Below are 23,572 nucleotides of genomic sequence, written 5' to 3'. Positions count from 1 at the left end.
TAATACTGATAATGATAATGATAATGATATTGAAAACAGTATTAGTAGTAGTAGTAATTTGATTTTCAACAGAACTTTTAACACCATCTTACTTTTATAGGTGAATTGGGTCAAGGGGACGGAAACTAAGATATGATCACATGGTTGTAGTGATGACGGTTTTACACAAACGTTCCTCCAAATTCAAACATGTATGGTTGTAGGTGAGTAGCTTAATTAAAAATATCAAAAACAGAATTCGAAGACGTCAAACAAAAATCAAATATCCTGGAGATTCAATTGTTAAACTTTACTACAAATATATGATGGCTGCAAATTGCAAAGCTTTCTGGCCCACCAATGCTAATTGCTATGTACATTGAATGTGTTTACTTCCGTCCCAAATTTCGCTATATCCGATTCACAATATGGCAACATCAACATGTCAGCCGCCCAGCCATCCAGGACCAACTAAATTCCAGAGCCATATGAATTTGATATAAATATTAATCTTATTATGTCGAATGCTATTTTGAAAATGATATAAATATTAATCTGATTATGTCGAATGCTATTTTGAAAATAATTCCTCCATTGTTTAATAATTGCAATAATTCGATTATTACGTTTGCTTATACATAAATCGGAATATTTAATACCAGTAGGAGAATTATTAATTATCTGTAAACATTATTATAAAGCTTGGTAGTTTAAAAATTAATAAAATAACATTTCAAAAATAATGCAATAAGTCAAACTGTAATAAATATATATAAAAGAGTCAAAGGAAGGAAGTGCATACTTCATGCATGAGTAAGACATAAATGTAAGCACCGACAAAAAGAAAGAAATGAATAAATAAAAGAACAGGTTTTCAACTCTGTATTGAAGATTTGAAGGTAAACAGTTTTTTGTTTTTGTTTAGTATTACTATTTATTTATTTATTTGGAATTTAGGTAAAAAAAAATGTCTACGTTTGCTTATGTGTATGCATATGTCAAAGCTCTAAAGCTTACCCTTTAAAGATTAAATAAATATAAAAAAAATAACAGTAGTTAGGTTTATATGTCATGTGTCTAAATTCATATTCAATGGACTCACAGTAGTATAAAAATCTTGCACGTAACAAGTAAAATTCAAATCAGCCTCACAATTCACAAACTAACCATCTTTCATGCAAAAGCTAGGCATGGCTTTGAAAAACATCCACCATCACCATAATCAGCTACATTTTGTGATGTTTCCATTAATGGCACCAGGCCACATGATCCCAATGATAGACATGGCTAAGTTGATAGCAAAGCACGGTGTTGCAGTCACTATAGTCACTACTCCAGTGAATGCCACCCGCTTCAAATCAACCATAAACCGTGCTATTGAAAGCGGGTTGAATATTCGACTATCTCAGCTCGAGTTCCCTTGGCAAGAGGCTGGATTACCAGAAGGATGTGAAAATGTGGATATGCTTCCTTCGCTAGGCTATGCAATAAATTTTATTAAAGCTGCTGCTAAGTTACAAGAACCTATGGAAAAGTTGCTTAAGGAGTTGCAACCCAAACCAAGTTGCCTAATTTCTGATTACGGGTTCACTTGGACGACTGAAGTTGCTAGAAAATTCAACATCCCAAGGATAGTATTTAATGGGATGTCTTGCTGCTCTCTCCTAAGCTTGCACAATTTAATTGCCTACAACGCGATTGAAAATGTAAAGTCAGACACTGAACCCATTCAAGTGCCTGGTTTGCCAGATAGAATTGAGCTCACCAGAACTCAGGTGCCGAATGCAGTACACCAAGCGGGGGATCCTTTAAGGGTGGAAATGCGCGAGGCGGAGAGGACAGCGTTTGGGGTGGTAGTGAATTCTTTTGAGGAGCTAGAATCAGAGTACTTGAAGAGGTGTAAGGAGGCAAAGGGGAAGAATACTATATGGTGTGTTGGGCCTGTTTCACTCTGCAATCAGGATGAGTTGGATAAAGGAGAAAGAGGTAACAAAGCTGCACTTACCGTTGAAAAATGCATGAAATGGTTAGATTTACATAAGCCTAGGTCAGTGATATATGCTTGTCTTGGAAGCCTCTGTAACGTTGTTGCATCACAAGTGATGCAGCTTGCTTTCGGGTTAGAAGCATCAAATAAGCCTTTCATCTTGGCTATGAGAGAAGGGTATAACCTAAAAGAGGTGGAAAGATTGATAGAAGAAGATGGTTTCCGGAAAAGGGTTGAAGGGAGAGGATTAGTTATACTGGGTTGGGCACCACAAGTGCTTATACTATCTCATCCTTCAGTAGGCGGATTCTTGACGCATTGTGGTTGGAATTCTACTCTTGAAGGCATATCTACTGGTTTGCCGATGGTTACTTGTCCTCTGTTTTCCGAGCAATTTCTGAATGAGAAATTTGTGGTGGAAGTTTTGAGGGTTGGTGCAAGTGCCAGGGTAGAAAACCCGACGATGAACCCAGGTGAAGAGGTAAGGGGAATCTCTCTAGATAAAGAGCACGTCAAGCACGCTATAGATTTAGTGATGGATGATGGAAAGGAAGGTAAAGAGATGCGAGAGAGAGCTGCGAGGCTTGCAGAAAGTGCTAAGAAAGCAGTGGAAAAGGGCGGATCTTCTGAAAGAAGTTTGACGTTAATGATCCAAGATGTCATCCAAGAGATAGAGAAAGATAGAGAGGAAGTTGATAAAAGGGTGATTTAACAGAAAATCACCTCTGCTGGTAGTTTTGTTTTTATATTGCGGTTGGTTCATAGTACTAACCTTAAGTCTTGGTATAACCTGTTTTCTTCTTGTTGGATTGCTGTATTCAGTTAAACATCAGACATAATTACATATTTACATGCATCAACCTATATGTCTGAAATTAAGCAGTCAATTTGTTAAGATGTAACTAATAGCTCAAACAGTAAGTAGCCAATATAGAGGGGAGAAAACACTATAAGGTGACAAATTTGGGACTGCAAATTATGTTAACTTCCAAGAGTAGTACTCAAAAACCAAACACGTTTTTAGCAACAATATATTAAGAATGCAAGGTGAGCCTAATAGATGCAGATCTTATCACATAAGGTAATCGATATTATCAACTAGATGCACATCTTTACACATAATGTTGGTATATTATCAACTAAAATCATTGACACTTTAGATTATATCCCTCTTGTTTACTCCTTTAATCAATTTATAAAGGACCAATAATATCTGTAATAGTACTTTAAAGCCATTTACAAACTGTGAATCTTAAAGCGAAGATAAAGATCAAAGTTAAGTTAGAAAGGAGTTGAGGAATGTTAAGACTGGTTATGTATTTTAAATCAAGATTTGATTGTTTTAACCTTAAATTTTTATCATGATGGCTATGTATCGTTAACAAAACCCCTGTTTCATAATTATTAAGCAGATTCGGGCAGGTAAAATGCATGCAATTTGCAACACAATACTCTAGCATTGTAGAGATGCTGGTCTAGTCAAAAGCCCTTGGAAATTGGATTCAAAATTGTTACTATATCATTAAAAATTAGATATTACTGTATTTTAAAGACTGTCCATCAAACATGACAAATAACTAATCAACAAATGAAGCAAATGTCATGCGTGCCTTATAATAAAATTTAAAAAATTAATCAAGTAAAGCTTATAGACGGCAAGTAAAAGGTTTCAGCACAATTGGTGAAGTATATTGCAAAGGGTCTTACACTCTTACCATTGATCATTTCGGGCCACAACGACCCACAATGTCCAGCAATGCGGCAAGACAATGTAGGCCGAGAACAATATTAGTATGTTGTCCACTACGTTTAGATAAGGCATCCATCAGCTTTTGTATGTGCATAAAGGCTTCACCATGTCCTTCAGGAGCACTGCGCACCTGTTAATACAACAGACTGCGTAATTGTCATTAAACTTCGAAATGTCAGTAAAGTCACAAAAGCTGCCCATCAGCACTTGAATTGTCAAAAAGGAAGAATGTTGTCAACTAAATATATTAACAACAGAAAGGAGCGAAAAAGTAGGATCATATTGTAATGGAGAATATGTGTACACTGTACAGCAATGAATTGCACTAATACAACAGACAGCAAATTTTAACGTTTTAATTGCTATTACTGTACAAGTGTGAAGGGCACTGTTTGTGATAACTCAACTCTCAATAGATTCATATGAACATAAAGAAAGCAGAGATTACACCCCAAGCCATAATCTCTGCCTATAACCAAAAAATGTACACATGGTCATTTACAAAATTACGTGTGTCCACCTTCCTCTGTAGTTACTATGCGACCAAATTCTGTACATTTTGCTCACTATATGAGAACAGGCAACAATTTAACTGAGCATGACTACAGACACGAGTTACTTTTCCTCCAAAGTTGAAGTGCAGCAAGATGAGCTTCACCAACAAAAGCGGTACAAACATCCCTTGTGAGCGACTTTGTAAAGGTGCTTGATTTATAAGAAGGTCCAAAACCTTGCAAGCCTATCCCAATATTTCTTCGATATGTAGATACTATAACAACATTTTCAAGGGCCTTTTCGATTTAACTCTGCCTGGTCAAGTCGAGCTGATCTCCAAGATAGTGAATAGCTAGATTTAAGCAAGATTCCCAATGATGAGGAACATGCTGCTCGGACAATAGCATCAGTTGAGTGACTCATTTTGCTCACCAGCATGTCAAATACCTGCACAGTACTATATCTTAGGATACTGTCTAAATCATGCAAGGGGTCATAAATTAAATTTCTAATAATAATAGCAAACTAGTTGTCTGGATGATGTCTTCTGGACACACCATGCAGTGGTCATTAGGGTTGCACAGTGTTTTAGGATTTTAGCCCTTTTAGGTTTACCCAAAAGCATCATGTTCTTTGAGCTCACGGATTTCAGAAAAGAATAACATATGCTGAACAAAATTATATGACATAGATTTGAAAATAACATGAAAATAAACTAAAATAACATACATTTGAAAATAACATGGCTATGAACAAAATAACATAGGTTTGAAGATATTAGTGAAAGAAAAATTGCATTTTTCATATCATCATGATACTATTTTTACTCTCTATTCTTTTTTACTTAACCTGTTTCATTTATCACGCTTGCTACTACATTAATCTAACCCTACCAATATCTTACATTTCTAATAAGTAAATATTATCACTAATAGATATTAGGATAGGATTTATTGAGATGATTTGAACAAGATCTCACATGACGACTATGTTATTCTTTACATATATATCACAAAAGACGCTCAAAAGTGTGTAAGGACAAGTAAAAAAGACGGATAAAGTATTAATTGTCATGCTACATTTTTATCATAATATGTTTTAAATTCAAAATTATGTAAAATAGTCCATTTTCATAATTTATTTGTGTAATTTCATGTTCTAGTATGCTAAGATTTTGGGACCATGATGAACATGCTGCTTAGGAGAGCAATCTAATACACCCCCGTCTTCAAATTATTGTCCTCTAAGGTAGGGGCACATTATCAAGACTAGATGGTAGGTATTAGAAAATTTAGAATAAAAGAAAATATTAATAGAGAAAGATTAAATGTAGGGCCTCACATCACATAAAATAAGAATAAAGAGAGCGACACTGGGATAGTTAGAGGTAGGGCCCACATCACATGGGTTCAATGACTTAGGTTAACAGAATTTCATAGGACAATTACTTGAGAAAAGAGGGAGTAATAGGCTAGGTAGCATTCAGTCCTCAGCAAGGGATGACATAATACTCTTAAAATAGAGAAATATATATATGTAAAAGATATCCCAAAACACTATCAAGATACTTAAGAATTTGTAGAGTATTATACTGGATGTACTCCCTAGCCTTTGCTACAGAAATAACCTGCGAGTAATACAGAGCCAAAATGCGTTGATCATCTGTCTGTGAGAGCATACTACTGCAGAAGTACATAGCATTAGCCTGAATTATAGGCCAAGGAGCATCAAAAGCCTGCATTATAAAGGGAATATCATCAGAACTCATATTCCTAGAAGCTCTACTATGGATCAGCAAAAAAATGATAATTAATTAGTCTACTTCGCAAGTCTAGGAGAAATTACAAGATAATGCATGTTGCCGCACAGAGCCCAATTCTCTCTCTCTCTCTCTCAAACAGTAACGCACACGATCACGCATACGTACATACCCACTCATGCACACACATGACCACTCACAATTTTCCTTTGTTTAACAGTTTCCCTTTTCCTATGTGTTTTAAGATCAAGAAACAAATAGCAAAAGGAACATAATATTAAAACAAAAGAATATTAGCAGCAATCTAATACAGCAAAATCTATCCCTCATACAAATGATTTTGGTTCAACATATGTATGAAGTAATTTCTGAGCATGATCCTACCTGAATAGCTGAAGCCAAGTAAGTTCCAATCCTAGAAGCCATATTCTGAGAAAAATGCTTGGTCAAGTCCCTGACAAAATCTTCATAGTCACTTCTGTAAAAAGATATGATTTGAGTGAAAACAAAGCAAAAAGACTCATTATCCAACTACAGCTCTTGGTAACAAAAGCATACCGATGATCAGAATGAAAATAATGGGTAGTCAGAAGAGTAGAAGTTCCTTGAACATCCATAAAAGACACAATTTGCTTGAGAGATTTCTGCCAAAAAAAAAAAACAAATGTTTTGATTCTTTCAAAAAAAAAAAATTAGCTTAGAGTGTAGATAGCACACACATGCAAGGGCAACTGAGAAGGGGATATTAGGATAATGGAGGAGCAGGAGAATAGATTAAGGGCAATTATGATGTACCCTGCAAGCCTCACGATTGCTGACATCATCATCATGAAGATGCAAAACCAGACGTGGTAAAACAGCATGTACCTGTGACCAACGACCAACATCATAAGTCATAAAAGTACAGCAATGCTAGCTTAGTACCTTAATTCAGCGAGCATAATGCAATTAAAAATAATTGGGACCAAGGAAAAAACAAAAGAAAAACCTGCTCTAAGAAAGCATCACGCTGTGTCCCAGCTGCAAAGTTGCTCAGATCCCCAAAAGCTGCAATAGACTTAGCTCTGATCTTTGTATTCATGCATATCTGTTTAAAGGTATTGACAATGTCCATGTGATTGGTACTCATGAGAGGCTATGTAAAGATAACTAAATTTCTGAATTACAAGTGCTTAGTTCAAACTACTACAAACCAAAAGGCATATGGCCAAATAATAAAATCAACATAAAAAAATAGAGGTCTTAACAAACTTGGTATATGTGGTATAAAATGGGGGTAAGAACCAATTTAGCATACTTCCTCCATTCTTTTTTATTTTATTTATCTTCCTACTTACTGTTCATATGAAGTGGTAAGTAGAAAGTGGTCCCTTTTATTTTCCTCTTTAGGTTGAAAGAAACTTTTTTATGAGGACAACATGGTAGGGTAAGAATTGACAAAAGTGAAAATTTTCTTTACTATAAAAGGAAAAAAAAAATTTACTACTAACTGTTTTTTAAAAATTTTCTTTACCATAAAAACGAAACTGTTTTTTACTACTAATTCTTTTAAAAATTTTATTTTACCACCGTCCGTCAAGGACCATCCGTTAAATCCAACAGAATTAAAAAATTCTTTGATTTCCATGACAAAAACATACTCTTTAGAGGTTTTTGAGGGTAATTTTGGCCCTAAAGGATCCGATAAGAGGTCAAAATTGACAACAATTATCAAATGCACCTCTTTTGCTAATTAAAAAATACCTCAATTTGCGTGACACATACAAAAGAAGGCAATTCTGATAATTCTTTGTCAATTTTAACCTCAAATCGAATCCTATAGGCCCAAATTGATCTCAAAACCTCTAAAGAGCATGTTTTTGGCAGGGAAATCAAATTTTTTTTTTTAATTCCGTTATATTTAACGTAAGGCTCTTGACGGACAAATGAAAAAAATAGTCATTGACGGCTACAAGTATGTGTTTGGCAAATATATACTACCTCTGTTTCATATTAATTACAAGAAAGGAATGTTTTAACTTATTTATTGAAAAATTCTAGTTAATTGATGTGTTTATTTTTCATTATGAGACTGAATTGACTTCCTATTAAAAACTTATTTAACTTTTGAGAACTATCTTAGTATTTTATTTTTTTTTAGCTTATTTTACAACAAAAGGATTTTGTGAATAAGTTATAAGAATGCTACCACCATTCCAAAAAGTCCTTTATCATTACCATTTATAACTAATACTTCCTCATTTTTTTATTTTTTTTTTTTTTTAATTGCACCATTTGGACTATTACATTATTCACACAATATCCTTTTACTACATTTTGTGATTTATCTTAAAGTAAAAATATAGTCATGTGGGATCAAGTTAGATTTGTATTAATATCAACTTTTCAAATATCAACTTTTTATTATTCTTATTTAATAATAATTAAAAAAATTAATCGTCAAAGTAATGCATCGACAAGCGTGAAATCACAAATGGTGCAATTAAAAAACGGAGGAAGTTTTTAAAACAAAAGTCACTAAATCATCTTTATTCAAATAGCAGCTTCTTCTAAATTCTTCTTTTCCAATCTAGATAAATTTAACCTCTATTTTAATCTTCCAAAGAACACTTACGATTCTAAACATTTCCACGCAAGTTAAATGCAATATTGCAACACTTTCCAAACATTTTCATTTAATCTTTCTTATTAATACTTCTTATATGTACGTACTACCCCCTCCGTCTTTTCTTTAATTACCCTAATTGGAATCTCAGGAGACTCTAATGCAAATGAAATCTACTCCCTTCGTGTCATATTGTTCTTCCTATGTAGTATCCTTTTGTGAGACAAGAATTGGTAGAAATAAGAACAATCAGAAATAGAGGGAGTAATATTTTAAGAATAAATATTTACATGAAAACATAATCATGTGGGATCTTATTAGATTTGTTTCGAGTTTAAGTTTTCAAATATATAACTTTTATATATTTGTGCAATACATAGCAAATATTTTTAATTAATAAATTGCATTGGGAACAGTTAGATTCATATATGACAATTTTTTTTAAAATTTATCTAAATCTAATTGAGTTTTTCCCAACCAAGCTAAGCTAGGTCAAGTGGAAAGGAGAGCACCTTCCTACTTTGAGGGTTTAATCTCTATTAAGGGTATTTGGAGGAGGGATCCACTTACCCCAACCCTCACTTCCAAAGTGTGTAGCCCGTTAACTCAAGTCGGGTTAACCCGTGAGGAATTGGTAAGGCCCTTCGTTTACCTATCAAAAATATTATTTTTTGGAGTTTTTCCATTTTATAGCATTCATTATTAGTATAGTATGCATATAAATTTCCAAATTCTTCATTATGAGTACTATACATGCCTTAAAAATTCATTTATGACACTTATTTTTTAAGAATTTCCGTGCATCGCATGACTACCAACCTAGCTTGCACATAAATTAATACAATTGGTGAGAGAGTGTCAATGGGGGTGAGTGGGTGTAAGAAAGGGAGGATAAAGTAAGAGAGACAATATGTAAAGAGGTTGTTGGGTGTAAACAAAAGGTGGAAAAGGTATGAGAGGGTAAGTGAAAAGGTGTAAATAGTGTGGGGTAAGAGGATAGGTAGGAAAAAAAGTTCATCAATATAACAAGAAAAAAGAGAGAAGTTTCAATTTCGGAAATCTTAAAGAACTTACAGCTCAAAAGAGCGGAGGTAGGATGGCGTTAAATGATTGTAAAAATTAAGTAAAAATATGCAAAATTGCTTTACTCTTATTGAGTGGGCAAAAACTTGGGTCTTAATTATTAAAGGAAAAAAAGGGGCAAATCTGAGGATTTTAGCTCAAATCACCAGTAAGCACTTCAAGGATTCAAATTGGTTAAGACCCTTATTATGTTGTAAATAGATAGAAAAGGGGATATCAAGAAAGGAGTATATAAGATGCACCACCATTTTTACCGGCCAATTCATAAATAGACACCAAATTGAATAAGACCTATGTTACATGGACACGGGTATGAGTATCTGATATGGGTACAAATTTGAGTGTCCGATACAGCATTTTCGAAATATTAAGACACGGGGACTCACTTGAAGGTTGCGAACTCGTACAGCAAGATTGAGAAGAACTGGCTCCACAGCTTCATGGGGTGATGAGTCAAGTACCTTTAATAATTTAGAGTAGAAAAAATCAAAAAAGGAGGAATAAAAGACAGGTTACATGCAAACTCAAGTAAAATATATTGAATAGATTTAATGGAATCACCATGATCAAACATGACACAGCAGTAAGTTGCACCAATTCATCAGAATCTTCTAGCAAAGCTAGTATCACGCCAAGCACTTGGGTCGCATATTTGCTAATATGAATAGAAGGCATCTGCAATCAGACAATATGACCCTTGGATGTGAGATGAAAGCCTGATAGATTAAAGTACAAATATCTACTACAAATACAATTATCAAAAGCTGGGAACAAGTGCATCGATGCTTCAAGCATTTTATTAAATTAATAAAGAATGCTGCCTGATATACAGCCAGACATACAACAATAGAATCTTGAAAGAGAATGAGTAACCTTATTTGCCAGTAACACACACAAATCAAGAATAAGTCAACATTAGGTATAATTTCGAGTATGTTTGATGTCAGTGGCAGACCTAGTATGGGTTCAGCTAAACCCCTACTGGATCCGAAAAAATCGGATAAGTATGTGTTTAAGGAAAAAGAAACAAGGGTTAAATATTAAACAATGCACATATTATCACTATATGCTCAGCGGTCTAGTGGTGGAGGCCTGATTATTTTAGACAAAGGTTCAAGGGTTCAAAACTCAGCAGAAGCAGTAGTAGCACGCACTCTTTTTCTATCTTTCTTTATTATTTTATTTTTTATTAACTCTATTCCCCAAATCGCCAATCATACAAGTCATTCAAAAAAAAATTAAACCCTAATTATTTCTCTCTCATCCAAGAAGGTTTTTTTTTTTTTTGAAGTGGTAAAATTGTTAATTAAAGTTGTAAAATTATTGGTTGAAGATTTGAGGTTGTTAAAATTGTTGAGTGAAATTGTAATATACCAATATTGTTAATTGAAATTGTGAAATTGTTAAATTTTAAACTACTTAATGGGCTTTAGGTAAATGATGTGAAATATTAGATGTTAATCTATGTATATATTTTGGCTTTTTTTACAGTTTGAAGATGAAAGGTTTAGAGTACATTTAGAAAAATCGTGTGTCAAAATCATAAATATCATCCGCAAGTTCTCCCCAAATTCGATTCTAATTGATGAACTGCCTCAAAATGAACCTCCAACACCTCAAATTGACACATATTGTGCACACCCAAATTACCAGTTTAAAATTTTATTTTGAATTTTGATACTTGATTTCACTGTATGCGTTTGGGGATTCCGAACCCATAAGGACAAATTCCTGGATCTACCACTTTTTGATGTTGCTTTAATTCTCATTCATTTTAATTTGGGTTTAAGATTTTGCAAGTTGGATAGGATACAAGTTGAATCAGATTCGAGAGATTAACAGTCAGGTTAATGTTGGATAGGTTTGTGGCATTGTGATTTTTCAAAATAGATCAGTATTTTTTGGCTTAATTGTCACGAGACTCATAATAGTCATAGATATTTTTGTTTTCATCCTCGGACAGATGATAATAATGCAATATCAAAACTGAAGCTATACATAGTAGGTAAAAACCTTAAAATGAATTTTAGATCCATTTTGGTTGTGTACGGTGAGGATCAAGTTTCATCTCAAGGTTTTTTTCCCCAGATAGTTGTTCATCATAAGGTTTGATTATCATATTTGCGTGAAAATTGGCCAATGTCAGTTTTGCCAAGTCCTCTAAGGCAGACGTCTGATAGTAATTCTTCTCCTACACAACACATGTATATATCAATAAGCAAAGAGAATCAAAATTTATTATGATACCTGAACGAGTCCTCTAAGACAAAGCCGTCTTATAGTTGCAGAGTCATCAGATACATGGCGACATAAGGTTTCAACCATCTGCTCTAACAAGCAATCATATCCATCACTACAACATTAGAGGAAAAGTATTTGCATTAGTGGGGAATGAAAAACTCATACAAGGTTGGCCATGGGGACAGGGAGGGGGTGAAGGAAAAAAAAGTTACTGTGGTGCAATGCTTTTATGGAAATTATGTGCTCAATGGTTTGAATGTAATTTGTGGATCTTAGAAGCTACATCATCTTTTACTTTGCTCTGGGGAAACTAATTTGGCGTCAGTATGAATTTCTTGGTTAAGAAGGTTCGATATTCCCTCTATTTTCATATAAATGTCACTCAAAACTTCTACATGGTTAACAAAATCTTTAACAAAAAAAAAAACACAATTTTTCACAGCAGCTTGGTGATCCTTAAAGGTCTCCCACCTTCTGATCTCTTTCTTCTATTTCCCCCTCCTAGTTAAGGCACTCAACTGTTAATTCAAAAGAAAAACTCTCTCCCAAATTCCCTCTAAATTCATCAAATTTATGTATTGGCAGTAAATAAGCACTTAAAATAGCAAAGGGAGTATGATTTATTGCCACAGTGACAATCATAAAAACACAAATATTTGAGATTAAAATGCCTTTTATAAAGAAAAGCAAGTAATTTTCAGATTAGGTCGCATGCATTGAAGTTTGGCCATGACCAAATTTCCTGATTTAGGGTATAGATTTGCCAGGTCAGTCAGTTCAGAGGGTCTAGCAATATCAATAATTAAAACAACTACTTGATCTGTCACCAACTCACAATTCAGGAAAAAAAAAAAAAAAGAAGAAGAAGAAACAGTATACCATGTAGATCGAGTATATACTACTACGTAGTCCACAAAATTAGTCAGCCATTGTATTTTAAAGATTCCACCAACATAAACTTGTTCAAATGCAATCAATAGAATTTATAACGTATAGTTCAATGGTCTTTCAATTTCTCCACAGACAGTTCAGAGTCATGTGACTGATGTCAGAAGCATATTATTAAATAGAACAACAAAAAATGCATCTAAAGTGGCCTCTATGACCTGGTCCTCAAACTCAGAAGAGATGATGTATAGTGTCAAGTCAGATCTGAGTATCTTATACAAGCTTACAAGACCATATACAGCCACACTTCCTCTCAAAAAGGGGTAGTAACCTATAGTATTTGGCTTCATACATACATCCAAAATCAAACATCTACTTGTTGTATGACAATATGCATGCAAATGCTGAAATCCCTTCTTTTGTGAATGATTTCCTTTCAAACCATAACCCCATGCATATATAGGTTCAAGCACCAGTAACTTATTCTAGTAATGTAGTTATTGAATATTTCTAGCAGAGCAACCGAAGTTCTATGTTTTGACTTTCTCAAGATTGATGTCTTCCAATAACAATTAAAAAATTGGTGATGGACATGGGTTTGAAATTTTGCCTACAGCCATATACACCCATGTAGAATCCATCAATCTTATATACTCCAGTGGAATCCACGAAACCTATACACTCTGGGATATTGGCTCAGAGACAATCACAACTCACTAGCTCGCTTATCTCTAAACCACGACAGTAGGTACAGGAGCTTTAAAAATATAGAAATAGAGAACATGAAAAACATTGGCACGACATTAATCTGAATGACAGAAAAACACTTATGCCTTTCTAATAAAACTATTTATCATAAATGATAAGCAAAGGATGTTAATCCAGTCATACCTAAAGCGAACAAATTCAGACAATGAGGCAGCTGCAGCCTCCCTTTGAAAATTTTGGTGTTCATTTAAGGATATGCTTAGGATTGAACAAATGGCTGGAACCTGTGGCAGTCAAGCAGAAAATAGAAGTTTACAGTTATGAAATCATCCCAAAAGGGTAACTAGTTAGTGGCATGTCAGCACCGAAAGGATCATAAAATAGCCCTTTGCACTCGCAAGTTTTTGAAATTCCTCAGCAACTCTCCTAAACTTAAGTAGAATTTTCCCAAAATGTGTTTGCAAGTCCTGTTAATTAAAATAAAAGTATTTTATAAAAACAAATTTAAAATTTAATGATCCTCTGGAAAAAGGAAAAAAAAAAAAAAAAAAAAAAAAAAAAAAAAAAAAAAAAAAAAAAAACAATTACTCACCTAATTACACTTATCAGTTATCACCCTTTGCAATTTCATTCCATGTACAAATCAATACTTACACCGTGACTCACCCTTTTCATTTACGGAGTACCAAAGTGTGGTACATTAGTGATTTCGACATTATTAAAATTATGAATTCTTTATTCTTCTTTCATCACAATGAAATGATAATATTGATTATACAATTACCCATAACATCATAATTCTCTTAAAAGAAAACAAGTTTCATTATTTTCCCCTCTCCCCACGCAATATATATATATATATATATATATATATATATATATATATATATATATGTATATATATATATATATATATATATATATATATATGTATATATATAAATATATATATATATATATATATATGTATATATATATATATATATATATATGTATATGTGTATATATATATATATATATATATATATATATATATATATATATATGTATATGTATATATATATATATATATATATGTATGTATGTATGTATATATACATATATATATGTATGTATGTATATATACATATATATATATGTATATATACATATATATATATATATATATGTATATAAAGAAGCAGGCTCTCAATACACAGGCATATATCAAGAGCCACATTGCCATAACCCACCCAATAGCAGATGGAGGAGTGTAAACAAAAGTCTCTCAGTTTCTCACCAGAAATGCTTATAAATTCTCATATAACAGCTGCTACATAGACTCGACTGACATTTTGAAGAAAAGATGGAGAACAAAAAATGTAATTGCTTCCCAGTTTATCATATTACCTCCTTTGGTCTCTTTATAGATACACAACTTGCTATGTCTCCAATAAGACTCACCCACTTCTCATTTTGACTATGCTCTCCATCTCTTGCTAAGATCTGATACATAGTAATAATATTATTCTTCTGCCAAAAGCTAATATTGTAAAATTCTTACAGGAAGATCAAGATGGTCAACCAAAAAGAATTTAAACATTGACAAACCTTTCCCATTTCAAGATCTCCCACGCATTCACAGAATGCTTGAAATGCAATCAACAGAGCTCTGCAAAATCACAAAGAGGAACTGAAATTGACGGTGAAGAGACAGATGCAAGTTCACAACTTTCCTACCTAGCCAACATCAGCACTAGAAAATGTCATGCAGGACTTTACCGTAGAGGTTCAGGTTGACCTAAAATAGCAAGACCATGACAGCTCCCAAGCTGCAGAGTAAGTGCTGCAAGGACAGAAGCATAACTCTGTTGAACAGCCTTCTTTCCAACTTTCCCACCACCCCTGCAAGGATATTCCATTGCTGTTATTGTCATCATATATTACTGTTTGTGGCTTTATTGGTTTGTTATGCCATACTTTACCTGAAGAAGGCTGTTAGAGCAAATATAGATGCTTGTAATATCTCATTCTCACAATAATGACTAACACCATGACTTGAGCCATCTCCTTTTTCAGGTAAAAGTCTATTGATAGGAGTGTGATTTAGGACTGCTATGACATGTTCCAAGAACAAATATGAAAGCACACTATGCTGAGAAAAAGCCTGCAATAGAGTATTTGTAAAGTTAAAGAGACGGAAAAGCATGGACTGACAGAATCAAATATTCACGTGACAAATGAATTTGCTAAAACAACTCATTCGCTTGATTGTGAGTTTAAGGCAACAGGGGAATTTAAGAGTTACTCAGTGAAGGCAGAATTGGGCTAATATACGATCTATTTTTGTTATGAATCAACATGTTTTCTGTTATTGTGCTCCCTACTACTCTTCTTATTCAAAATATACATTAAAAAACAATTAAAAAAAAAATATTGTTAAGTAATATATTAGCATGAACTTTGCAGAAAAATAATATCCTTCCTTGCAGCTTCAAACTTCAACATAACCTGAAAGAGTAAAAAAACGCATACAGCATAAGTTCAGGTGACTGGTAGCCACAACCTACCTACTCTTCTATGCGTAAGCCCTCTCCTTTTACCTAACTATGGAGGCAGATGTGCAAGAAATGTCAGGTATCTCTTAGAAATAATAAGATGTGTCTTTTAATAGAGGTAGATCCATATTTACTTAAATTTTAATGAAAGTTCAAAATATAGATTAAATCTAGGAATCTGGTCCCCTCGACACTGGAATCTCCAAAGTAGATCTATCACCGCCATCTACCTATTTTATCAAACACGCTCCACAATCCCATATATGTGATACCTCCACATTGTCCAATCCACACTTACACAACTAACATGCCTGTAGGATTCACAAACTGACAGCAAACATGCCTATGTCCCTTGCCTTTAGCCATTCTACACTTTTTATATATCTCTGTCTCGCCTTAAACATTAGGGTCCAACCCTTTTACATAGCAAAAGGAACAAAGTTTGTTAAAGAGAGAACTTAAAAAAAATTGGAAACAAACAAACAGGGTAGAAGAGTTTTGAAGAACCAATAAGCGTCCCCTTTGTAGAGAGTTTTTATGTACAATAAAAACTTAATGAACATAATGAAATTATAGGTTCCATAGATCATTACCTAACGACAAGAAGTGTTTGCCTCATAATTTTTATGAGCAAATGTCAAAGAGGTGTATTTTAGTGGTAGCAAATGTCAAATTTTCCTAAATAATATGGATTTACAAATATATAATAAGCACAAATACAGAAATTATAGATATCTATGCATAAATGTTAGAGACGTAATTCATCTCCCCATTCATTGTTTAGCAAAATCCAGTATAAGCACGTGTATATAATTCAACTTCTAACAAAAAAAAAAACTACACACACAATATGTAACATCCCATAAAGTGTCACTCCAATTAAAAACAACACACTCGATTTCCTCTTCTTTTCAAGATAAGATGAGTTCTTATTTAGTCGAAGGATAGAACTCTTAGAAGCAAGATCTGAAATTCTTAATCAAGATGATGAGCAGAACAACTACATAATCACATAATAATTGAGCAGAACAAGTACATCATCACATAATCAATGAGCACCCATTAGTACTCACACAAAATGCATCTTGCATTGGCCAGCCACCACGTAATCTAGATATGTCTTTTGTGACAATATCTCTTCCAGCTGTAGCCAAGACTTCATTAAAAACAACTTTTGAACTTGTGTTTTCTGCAAGAGAAGATATCTTTCCATAATTAAGGAAAAAAATCCCAAAAATACCGAATAACTTTCACATAATTTACACAGCTATGTGATTAAGCAATTTTTTTGTAACAAGTAAAAAAGGATACAGCGCCAAGAGTTTCCTGCCGCAAATATTTTTCAGTCACATGACCTAACGCAGAGAGAAGGGATTGTGTTGTCCTGTAGGACACACATTGAACGAATAAGAGAATTCAATCTCCATTCAAAGGAAACAATGAATAGATTTTAATAATTTCAAATAAAGATGAAACCTTGAAACATCAGATTCATTGAGCTCACTCTTCCTCTTCATTACAAATTCAATCACGGCCTGGATAGAACCTTCAGCTGATTGCTTGATTTTGTCACATATAGCAGTTGTGCAACCATGCAATGCAGCAACAAGCTGAGAGTGTATTCAGATTTCAGAACCACATGTTGAGATTAATTGCAAGTTCCATTTAACAGAGGCAACTTATTTAAAATTAGCCTATACCAGTGCAAGCTGTGCAACCCATCTTAATACAAATACAACAATCAGATAATATACTACAGTAATTAGCAAATTGCTCCAGATCAGTTATCTAGAAATCATTCAGAGGCAGTATAAGGATCAACACGCAACACTCAACAATTAATTGTACCACATGAAAGGGTACACGCTACCTTCTTGAATAGCCTAGAGTAGAACAATTTTCTCTTTACGAGGATAGAATATATCTCCTTGGTCCCAGAAATACAACGGTTAATGATTTCAAAGAGAATCTAAGATGAACAGTTGAAAGCATAAGTGGTTAACTAAAAAAATAGGAAGTTGCTTGATCCTTGACTCTTTATCCATTATATCTATTAAAAATAATTGTCAGGGTAGTCGGCCATATGAGTGTTTCTTAATTATGCAAGAATGATACATTCTCCATCTCAAAGCCCAATTGTACCAAAAATCTTGTGCATACGTAAAACATCCATTTCTTATTTGGGTGGGGTTTATCATCCACTAATTTCATTTTTTATTCAATCTTGATCAACAAAACTTCTCTAACCCCAATATATTAATCTTAATTCTCTTTAAATAAATAAACTATTCCTACAACCATTCCCTTTTATTCAACATTGCTCAACAGTACCCCACTACAACTTCTCTCCTAAAACCGTGCCCAAGAGATCTGTTGAGTTACTATTGTATTATTTCTTTGACTAAAGCTCTATATAATTTGCATACATTTTTTCATTAGCTTCTTGCTCATGGAAGATTAATATTCTAAAACAAAGGAGGAGAAAAGAAACTCCTAAATTAAGTCAAGTACTTACCTCATCCTTTGTCAACAATATGCAAATAGACGAAACGACCCTGTTGAAAACTTCAGAGGGATCAATAGAAGCATCCTGTAGAATGAATTGAAGTAAGATATAAAGGATCATGATTCATAGAAGTGTCAATATAACGATAAATAGAAGCAAATTGAAAAGAAAAAAAACTCACACTTTTCAACATTGCTATAACATCCTCCAAAGATGACAAGGCACCATAAAATATTTCCATATTTCCATTTAAGTTGGAATTTGTAGGCCTTGGAAGTAAAAGGGATATGCTGAAGAAGAGATCAATAATCTGTTCAGGATACGAAAGCCCAACAATCAAGTTAATAAGATTTTCACCGTCAAAACAAATATAGATGTGACACAAAGAATGATTCACCAAAATGCTAACAACCTGCGATGAAAACTTTCTGACTTCAGGATTAGTATCAGCACATCGTGGAAGGTACAACATGACCCTATCTCCAAGACATAAGGCCTCACGACTAGGAAGTACAAAAGCAGCTGATAATAAATCCAAAGCATAGGCATTATTGTCAATATTTACAATTAAACCAATTACTCTATAAAGTGCAGTAACATAGAGGATTTTATGGCAAATAATTAATCACTTGATAGAGTTGCTACTGTCATACTTCATCTTCTCATAGCCACAATTTATTATTAATTTTATTTGTTAGATCTGCAATTAAATATCCAACTATACCACTAATTTTATTGTTACACATCTTAGTTAAAAGATTACTAGATTAGTAACTTAATTAATTATATACTTGGTTTTAGAGTTCTGACTAGGAATTTAAATAGGAATTTGGACCAAAACATAGCAGAAAATGTTAAAGGGTGGCAATAAAAAGAATAAATAGGAATTGAGGAGTTGAGGGTGGATAATTACATATTTATAGTCTAGGGGTGGCTATGCAAAATTGCAAATAATGCTTTCTTATAATGGTAAGATCTCAAAGACGGGGAGCGAAAAAACCTAACAAAATTTAGTAAATGGAATTCCTTTAATGTGTCAGGTTCAAGATTTGCACAGTTGAGAAAATTACTTGGAAAGTTTGGAAAGTTCCCAAGTGTGTTACGATCAATATGCTTGCTGTGTGTACATGTCCCATGACAACCTAATGGACAGAACCCACTAGTACACAGCATACGAAACTTAACAAGCATCTCATGTACAGCTTGGCAGCCTCTCGTCCTTTGATGATCAGCAGCAGAGGAAACATACGGATCAATTTGTCTCAGAATATGCAAAAGCTGCTCAGCCCTACTTCTTCCATCTTCCCCACTGATCAACGGTAAATTATGGCAGCAAAAGAAGATAACAGTAAATATAAGTCTTCAAATGAAGATACAACACATAAGAAAAATAAGAACACAAACCAAATTTTCAATATTATAAATTTATAAAAAAAAAACCAACATTAAAACAGAGTGATCAGTACATTTAAAAGAGATGGCTTTATTAATGAGGGGAAGAAAAATCATTAAACAATACAAATATAAAACATGAATTGTAGTTAAGCTCTACTACCAGCCACTGGAATAGGGATTGGGTTTCCTTCCCAATCATAGCTTGCCAGCTTCTTCCACCTCCCAATTTCTGACCCACATCCCTTATTCTCTTCGATCTTCCGTGCCACAAACAACATCCTGTATTGTTTCAGTGCCTTAAACCCCTTCATAGCTTTCAATTCTCATAGATTACAGTCTACAGCCAGTTACAAACTTGAAACACTTCTCTATTACTTTCTATCGTAATTCCTCTTCTTTTTTTTCCCTTCAAGTTAGCTGAATTAAATTTTTTTTAAAAACCAATCTGACGCGGTTTCATGTAACTTCTTTCCTATTTCATCATGACTTTCGAATTTATTCTTCAGACTTTTCAAAATAATAACATAAAAAATATTAACAGAATAGATAAAAATGAAGCAATATTTTTTTCTGAAAGAAAATAATTTTATATCAATTGTCAAAAAAGTTCCTACATTACCATGTCTATCATGCTACATTACAGAAATAATAGCAGACAATAAAATGAGAATGCAGTAAAGGAAACTTTTCAAAATTCAGTTAAGGAAGAAACAAGAACTAAAACATCCCAAGCACATTTGTAATCTATATTTTTGAAATTTGGGATTGTATTCAAAAGAAATTGACACTCTTGGATTTTAAATTCAGATACTGTTTTGAACAATCCCCTCCATCTTTTTGAGTTTGAATGACATCTGTCACCTCTTAATTGGTTTGACAACAAGCCTGCAAATTGAAGACTAGCAGCCAATATCCATACATAGAAACAGCTTGGTGGGAAATGATTGGGTGGTGTTGGGTGACAGGAAAGTCAAAGAAGAAAGAAAGCAGTGTTCAACCAAATCATATTCAGCACTTTATGGAGAATCAAAAAATGAGAGATTTAAGCAATGGAGACAACAGAACAAGATACAGAGCACTAAAGGTTGATTTACACCAATACAGGCAGGACTTCAGTGGAAATGAGAAAGCAATATAAGACTGCAGTTAGATATATGAGTTAGAGATTGAGATCTTGAAAAAACTGAGACAGGCTACCTTATAAGTCAGCTGTCAGCTTCTTTGCTTCCGAAAATTAAAATGATTACTAAAAAATAACCATTTTACCAATATTTCAGAGCGTAAGTGTGTTCAAGCCCATCTGCATGTTGCATTGAATATTTTAACGAATCATTTTGCAAGGCTTGGACCCGGCAATTTTCATACGATTAATTACATGATGTTGATGCTCAAAATAATTCAGGAATACCAAAAAACCAAGATTAAAGATAACACATTCTGCACACAGGTTATGAGCAATAGTTGACTAAAATGACATATAATTATACCTTGTGAGTAAGATAGCACACAAAAGAGTGATGAGGTTGTCTATGAGGGGATTGACAACATTTGACGGCTCACTTGGTAAAGCAAAATATCCAAGGACGGCCTGAAAAAGTTTAAAATTTTGTTTTATCAGGAGAGTGAGTGAAATTCATGACTCAAAATGCATGGAATCAGTACCTTTAAAACATGGTTTCTAGTTTCCATGGTTAACTTTGGCTCCACTGAAACCAGCGTAGTACAAGCACTTAAAGCAAGAGCCTATATTGAGATTAAACAAAATACAACTTCATAATAAAAAGGACAGCAGAAAACTTATAAGAAAAGGGATTCCAGAAAAACTATTCAGCAAGTGTGAAACTAGAAGTAGATGCTCTGACCTGAGTTCGCAGAATCTCAACACTGGTACCAATAAATTCATCTTCATTGTCATGGCCCATCAAAGTCAATATATAGTCGAGCAACTGATCCCTTCTTTTAAGCGGGAATGGTGCACCACTTTCTCCGGCCTGAATGACAGCTTTACCTGCAGAGAATACAAAATGAAATTGCCCATGCAAACAAATAAAATTATTGAATTCATAGCATAGAGAAACCGCAATACCTACAAGCACCAATGCATCATACATATTTCAGGAGACTTGTCCAATACAGTGTTACTGAGAACAAGGTTTGATCTGATACATGGAACGGCTTGGGGAACGTAATTTGCTGTAGCTTGTTTTTGAGATTCATATAGTTAAAATAATTGGTCTCTTGGTGGAGTCACGGTATCTAGTCTGTGTTTATTTTTTATAAAAATTTTGTCATAATAATAGTCTTACAGTTTTTTTGCTTAGATATCCATTTTTGACAGGTGACTTTTTTTATGGGAGCTTGTATTAGTTGCATAAACTGCTCTATAAGTAGCTTCATTTCCAATATAAATAAACAGCCTCAGATAAGGGGAAAACAACAGCTTACAAAAATGTGACAAAAAGGGCTTTTAGGTGTCAAACGAGGTATAACAATAGAATATGGTAAAGAAGATTATGTAGCTTCTTGGAACTTTAAACTTGTAGGATAATCACCTGAACTTGCAGAAGAAATGAAATGGAAAAGGACTAAAAGGAGTAAAAAAAACTGAAATAGGGAATCGTAATCTGTGTGAAGTACCAATCCAGCAAAAGAGTGAACCAGAAGTTGAGTTGATTGCCCGTCTATTTAAGAGACTGAGTGGATCACATAGCAACAAGTGCAAATATACAGTATCGATAAAATGGCAAAAAATACAACAGTTAAGTCAGTCTCTTATTTTGATAGCCATCATAAAATTATACTGATTCTTTGAAACTGCCTTTCTCCTAGTTAACTTTTAAGTGGTTTCCCTATTTACCCTGATTTAAACATCACAAGGTTATTTCAATAATCCAGCACTGTATTGTAACAAAGCCATGGAAGAGGAATTAAATGATTTATTTGAAAATAATATAGTTATCTAGTTATGTTTTACACAAGGACAATTTATGAACAGCTACCTATTAGTTGTCTAATAATAATTTGAAAACAACTTCCAAATTAGATCTTTATTGATAGAATCTATCAATTTTCATGTATTAATAAAAGAAACATTACTCATAAAACTATCTAGATAGAACCTACCATCACTGGGCCCGTTTCTACCCTTCCCTTATCAAACTCCTGTCCTATTTTTAATTCTTCCATCTTCATATAACCACTGCACACTCCATTAAAGTTTGAAAGCACTCTCAATCGAAATCCATGCAAAAAAATTGTTTGCTTTATATCAACTACCTAATTGAAACTTCAAAGTTATGGTAGCACTACCAATTAACAAAAAAGTAAGTGCTGACAGGCGTTTTTTGGCTTTTTCCAACTACTAGTCAAATAAACACATGTTAATAGGTATTTTAGAAGAAAAATTACCAAGTAATTGTTTTTAAAAGTCGATAACTAATAGGCAGTTATTCAAATTTCATTTATTAATTGATAAAAAGCTTAAAAGGAGACATTCACGTCAAAATGAACAAGAATAAAAGGAACTAATCATATATTCATGTGAGAGCAAAATAATTCTTAAGGCCAAAGGTACTATTCAGAACAAGAGGAAAAACAAAAACAAAACAAAACTGAGAGTGGTTCCTCACTATCTTGCAG

At 33.6% G+C, this 23,572-nt stretch overlaps 2 protein-coding genes across 4 annotated transcripts in view; one reads left to right on the top strand and one right to left on the bottom strand.

Annotated features, from left to right (window-relative positions):
* Window positions 1-1,086: 1,086 nt before the first annotated feature.
* On the top strand, window positions 1,087-2,826 carry LOC110709525 (UDP-glycosyltransferase 73C3-like). The gene has a single exon (XM_021887745.1). It carries the CDS (start codon window positions 1,155-1,157, stop codon window positions 2,676-2,678), a length of 1,524 nt encoding a protein of 507 aa, XP_021743437.1. The 5' UTR covers window positions 1,087-1,154; the 3' UTR covers window positions 2,679-2,826.
* A 1,150-nt stretch (window positions 2,827-3,976) lies between these two features.
* LOC110709524 (protein SHOOT GRAVITROPISM 6-like) overlaps window positions 3,977-23,572 on the bottom strand; it is a 41,051-nt gene continuing 21,455 nt past the window's right edge. For all 3 annotated transcript variants that reach the window (XM_021887742.1, XM_021887743.1, XM_021887744.1), the window contains 24 exons: window positions 21,796-21,941; window positions 21,596-21,676; window positions 21,421-21,521; window positions 19,609-19,847; window positions 18,951-19,060; window positions 18,720-18,848; window positions 18,548-18,622; window positions 17,509-17,642; window positions 17,344-17,416; window positions 17,106-17,237; window positions 15,460-15,641; window positions 15,257-15,379; window positions 15,086-15,146; window positions 14,885-14,980; window positions 13,679-13,779; window positions 11,906-12,011; window positions 10,220-10,333; window positions 10,045-10,119; window positions 6,959-7,057; window positions 6,766-6,837; window positions 6,529-6,614; window positions 6,355-6,448; window positions 5,839-5,946; window positions 3,977-4,658 (listed from right to left, as the gene is read on the bottom strand). In XM_021887742.1, the coding sequence (XP_021743434.1) occupies window positions 4,500-4,658; window positions 5,839-5,946; window positions 6,355-6,448; window positions 6,529-6,614; window positions 6,766-6,837; window positions 6,959-7,057; window positions 10,045-10,119; window positions 10,220-10,333; window positions 11,906-12,011; window positions 13,679-13,779; window positions 14,885-14,980; window positions 15,086-15,146; window positions 15,257-15,379; window positions 15,460-15,641; window positions 17,106-17,237; window positions 17,344-17,416; window positions 17,509-17,642; window positions 18,548-18,622; window positions 18,720-18,848; window positions 18,951-19,060; window positions 19,609-19,847; window positions 21,421-21,521; window positions 21,596-21,676; window positions 21,796-21,941 (2,696 nt within the window). In that variant the 3' untranslated portion in view covers window positions 3,977-4,499. The remainder of the gene's footprint in view (window positions 4,659-5,838; window positions 5,947-6,354; window positions 6,449-6,528; window positions 6,615-6,765; window positions 6,838-6,958; window positions 7,058-10,044; window positions 10,120-10,219; window positions 10,334-11,905; window positions 12,012-13,678; window positions 13,780-14,884; window positions 14,981-15,085; window positions 15,147-15,256; window positions 15,380-15,459; window positions 15,642-17,105; window positions 17,238-17,343; window positions 17,417-17,508; window positions 17,643-18,547; window positions 18,623-18,719; window positions 18,849-18,950; window positions 19,061-19,608; window positions 19,848-21,420; window positions 21,522-21,595; window positions 21,677-21,795; window positions 21,942-23,572) is intronic.

Source organism: Chenopodium quinoa, unplaced genomic scaffold, assembly GCF_001683475.1.
Source record: "Chenopodium quinoa cultivar QQ74 unplaced genomic scaffold, ASM168347v1, whole genome shotgun sequence".
NCBI lineage: Eukaryota > Viridiplantae > Streptophyta > Magnoliopsida > Caryophyllales > Amaranthaceae > Chenopodium > Chenopodium quinoa.
This window is presented reverse-complemented; position numbering and strand designations above follow the sequence as displayed.

Excerpts from the sequence above, each read along its gene's own strand:
- LOC110709525 (XM_021887745.1), top strand. The coding sequence starts at position 1,155 with ATGCAAAAGCTAGGCATGGCTTTGAAAAACATCCACCATCACCATAAT.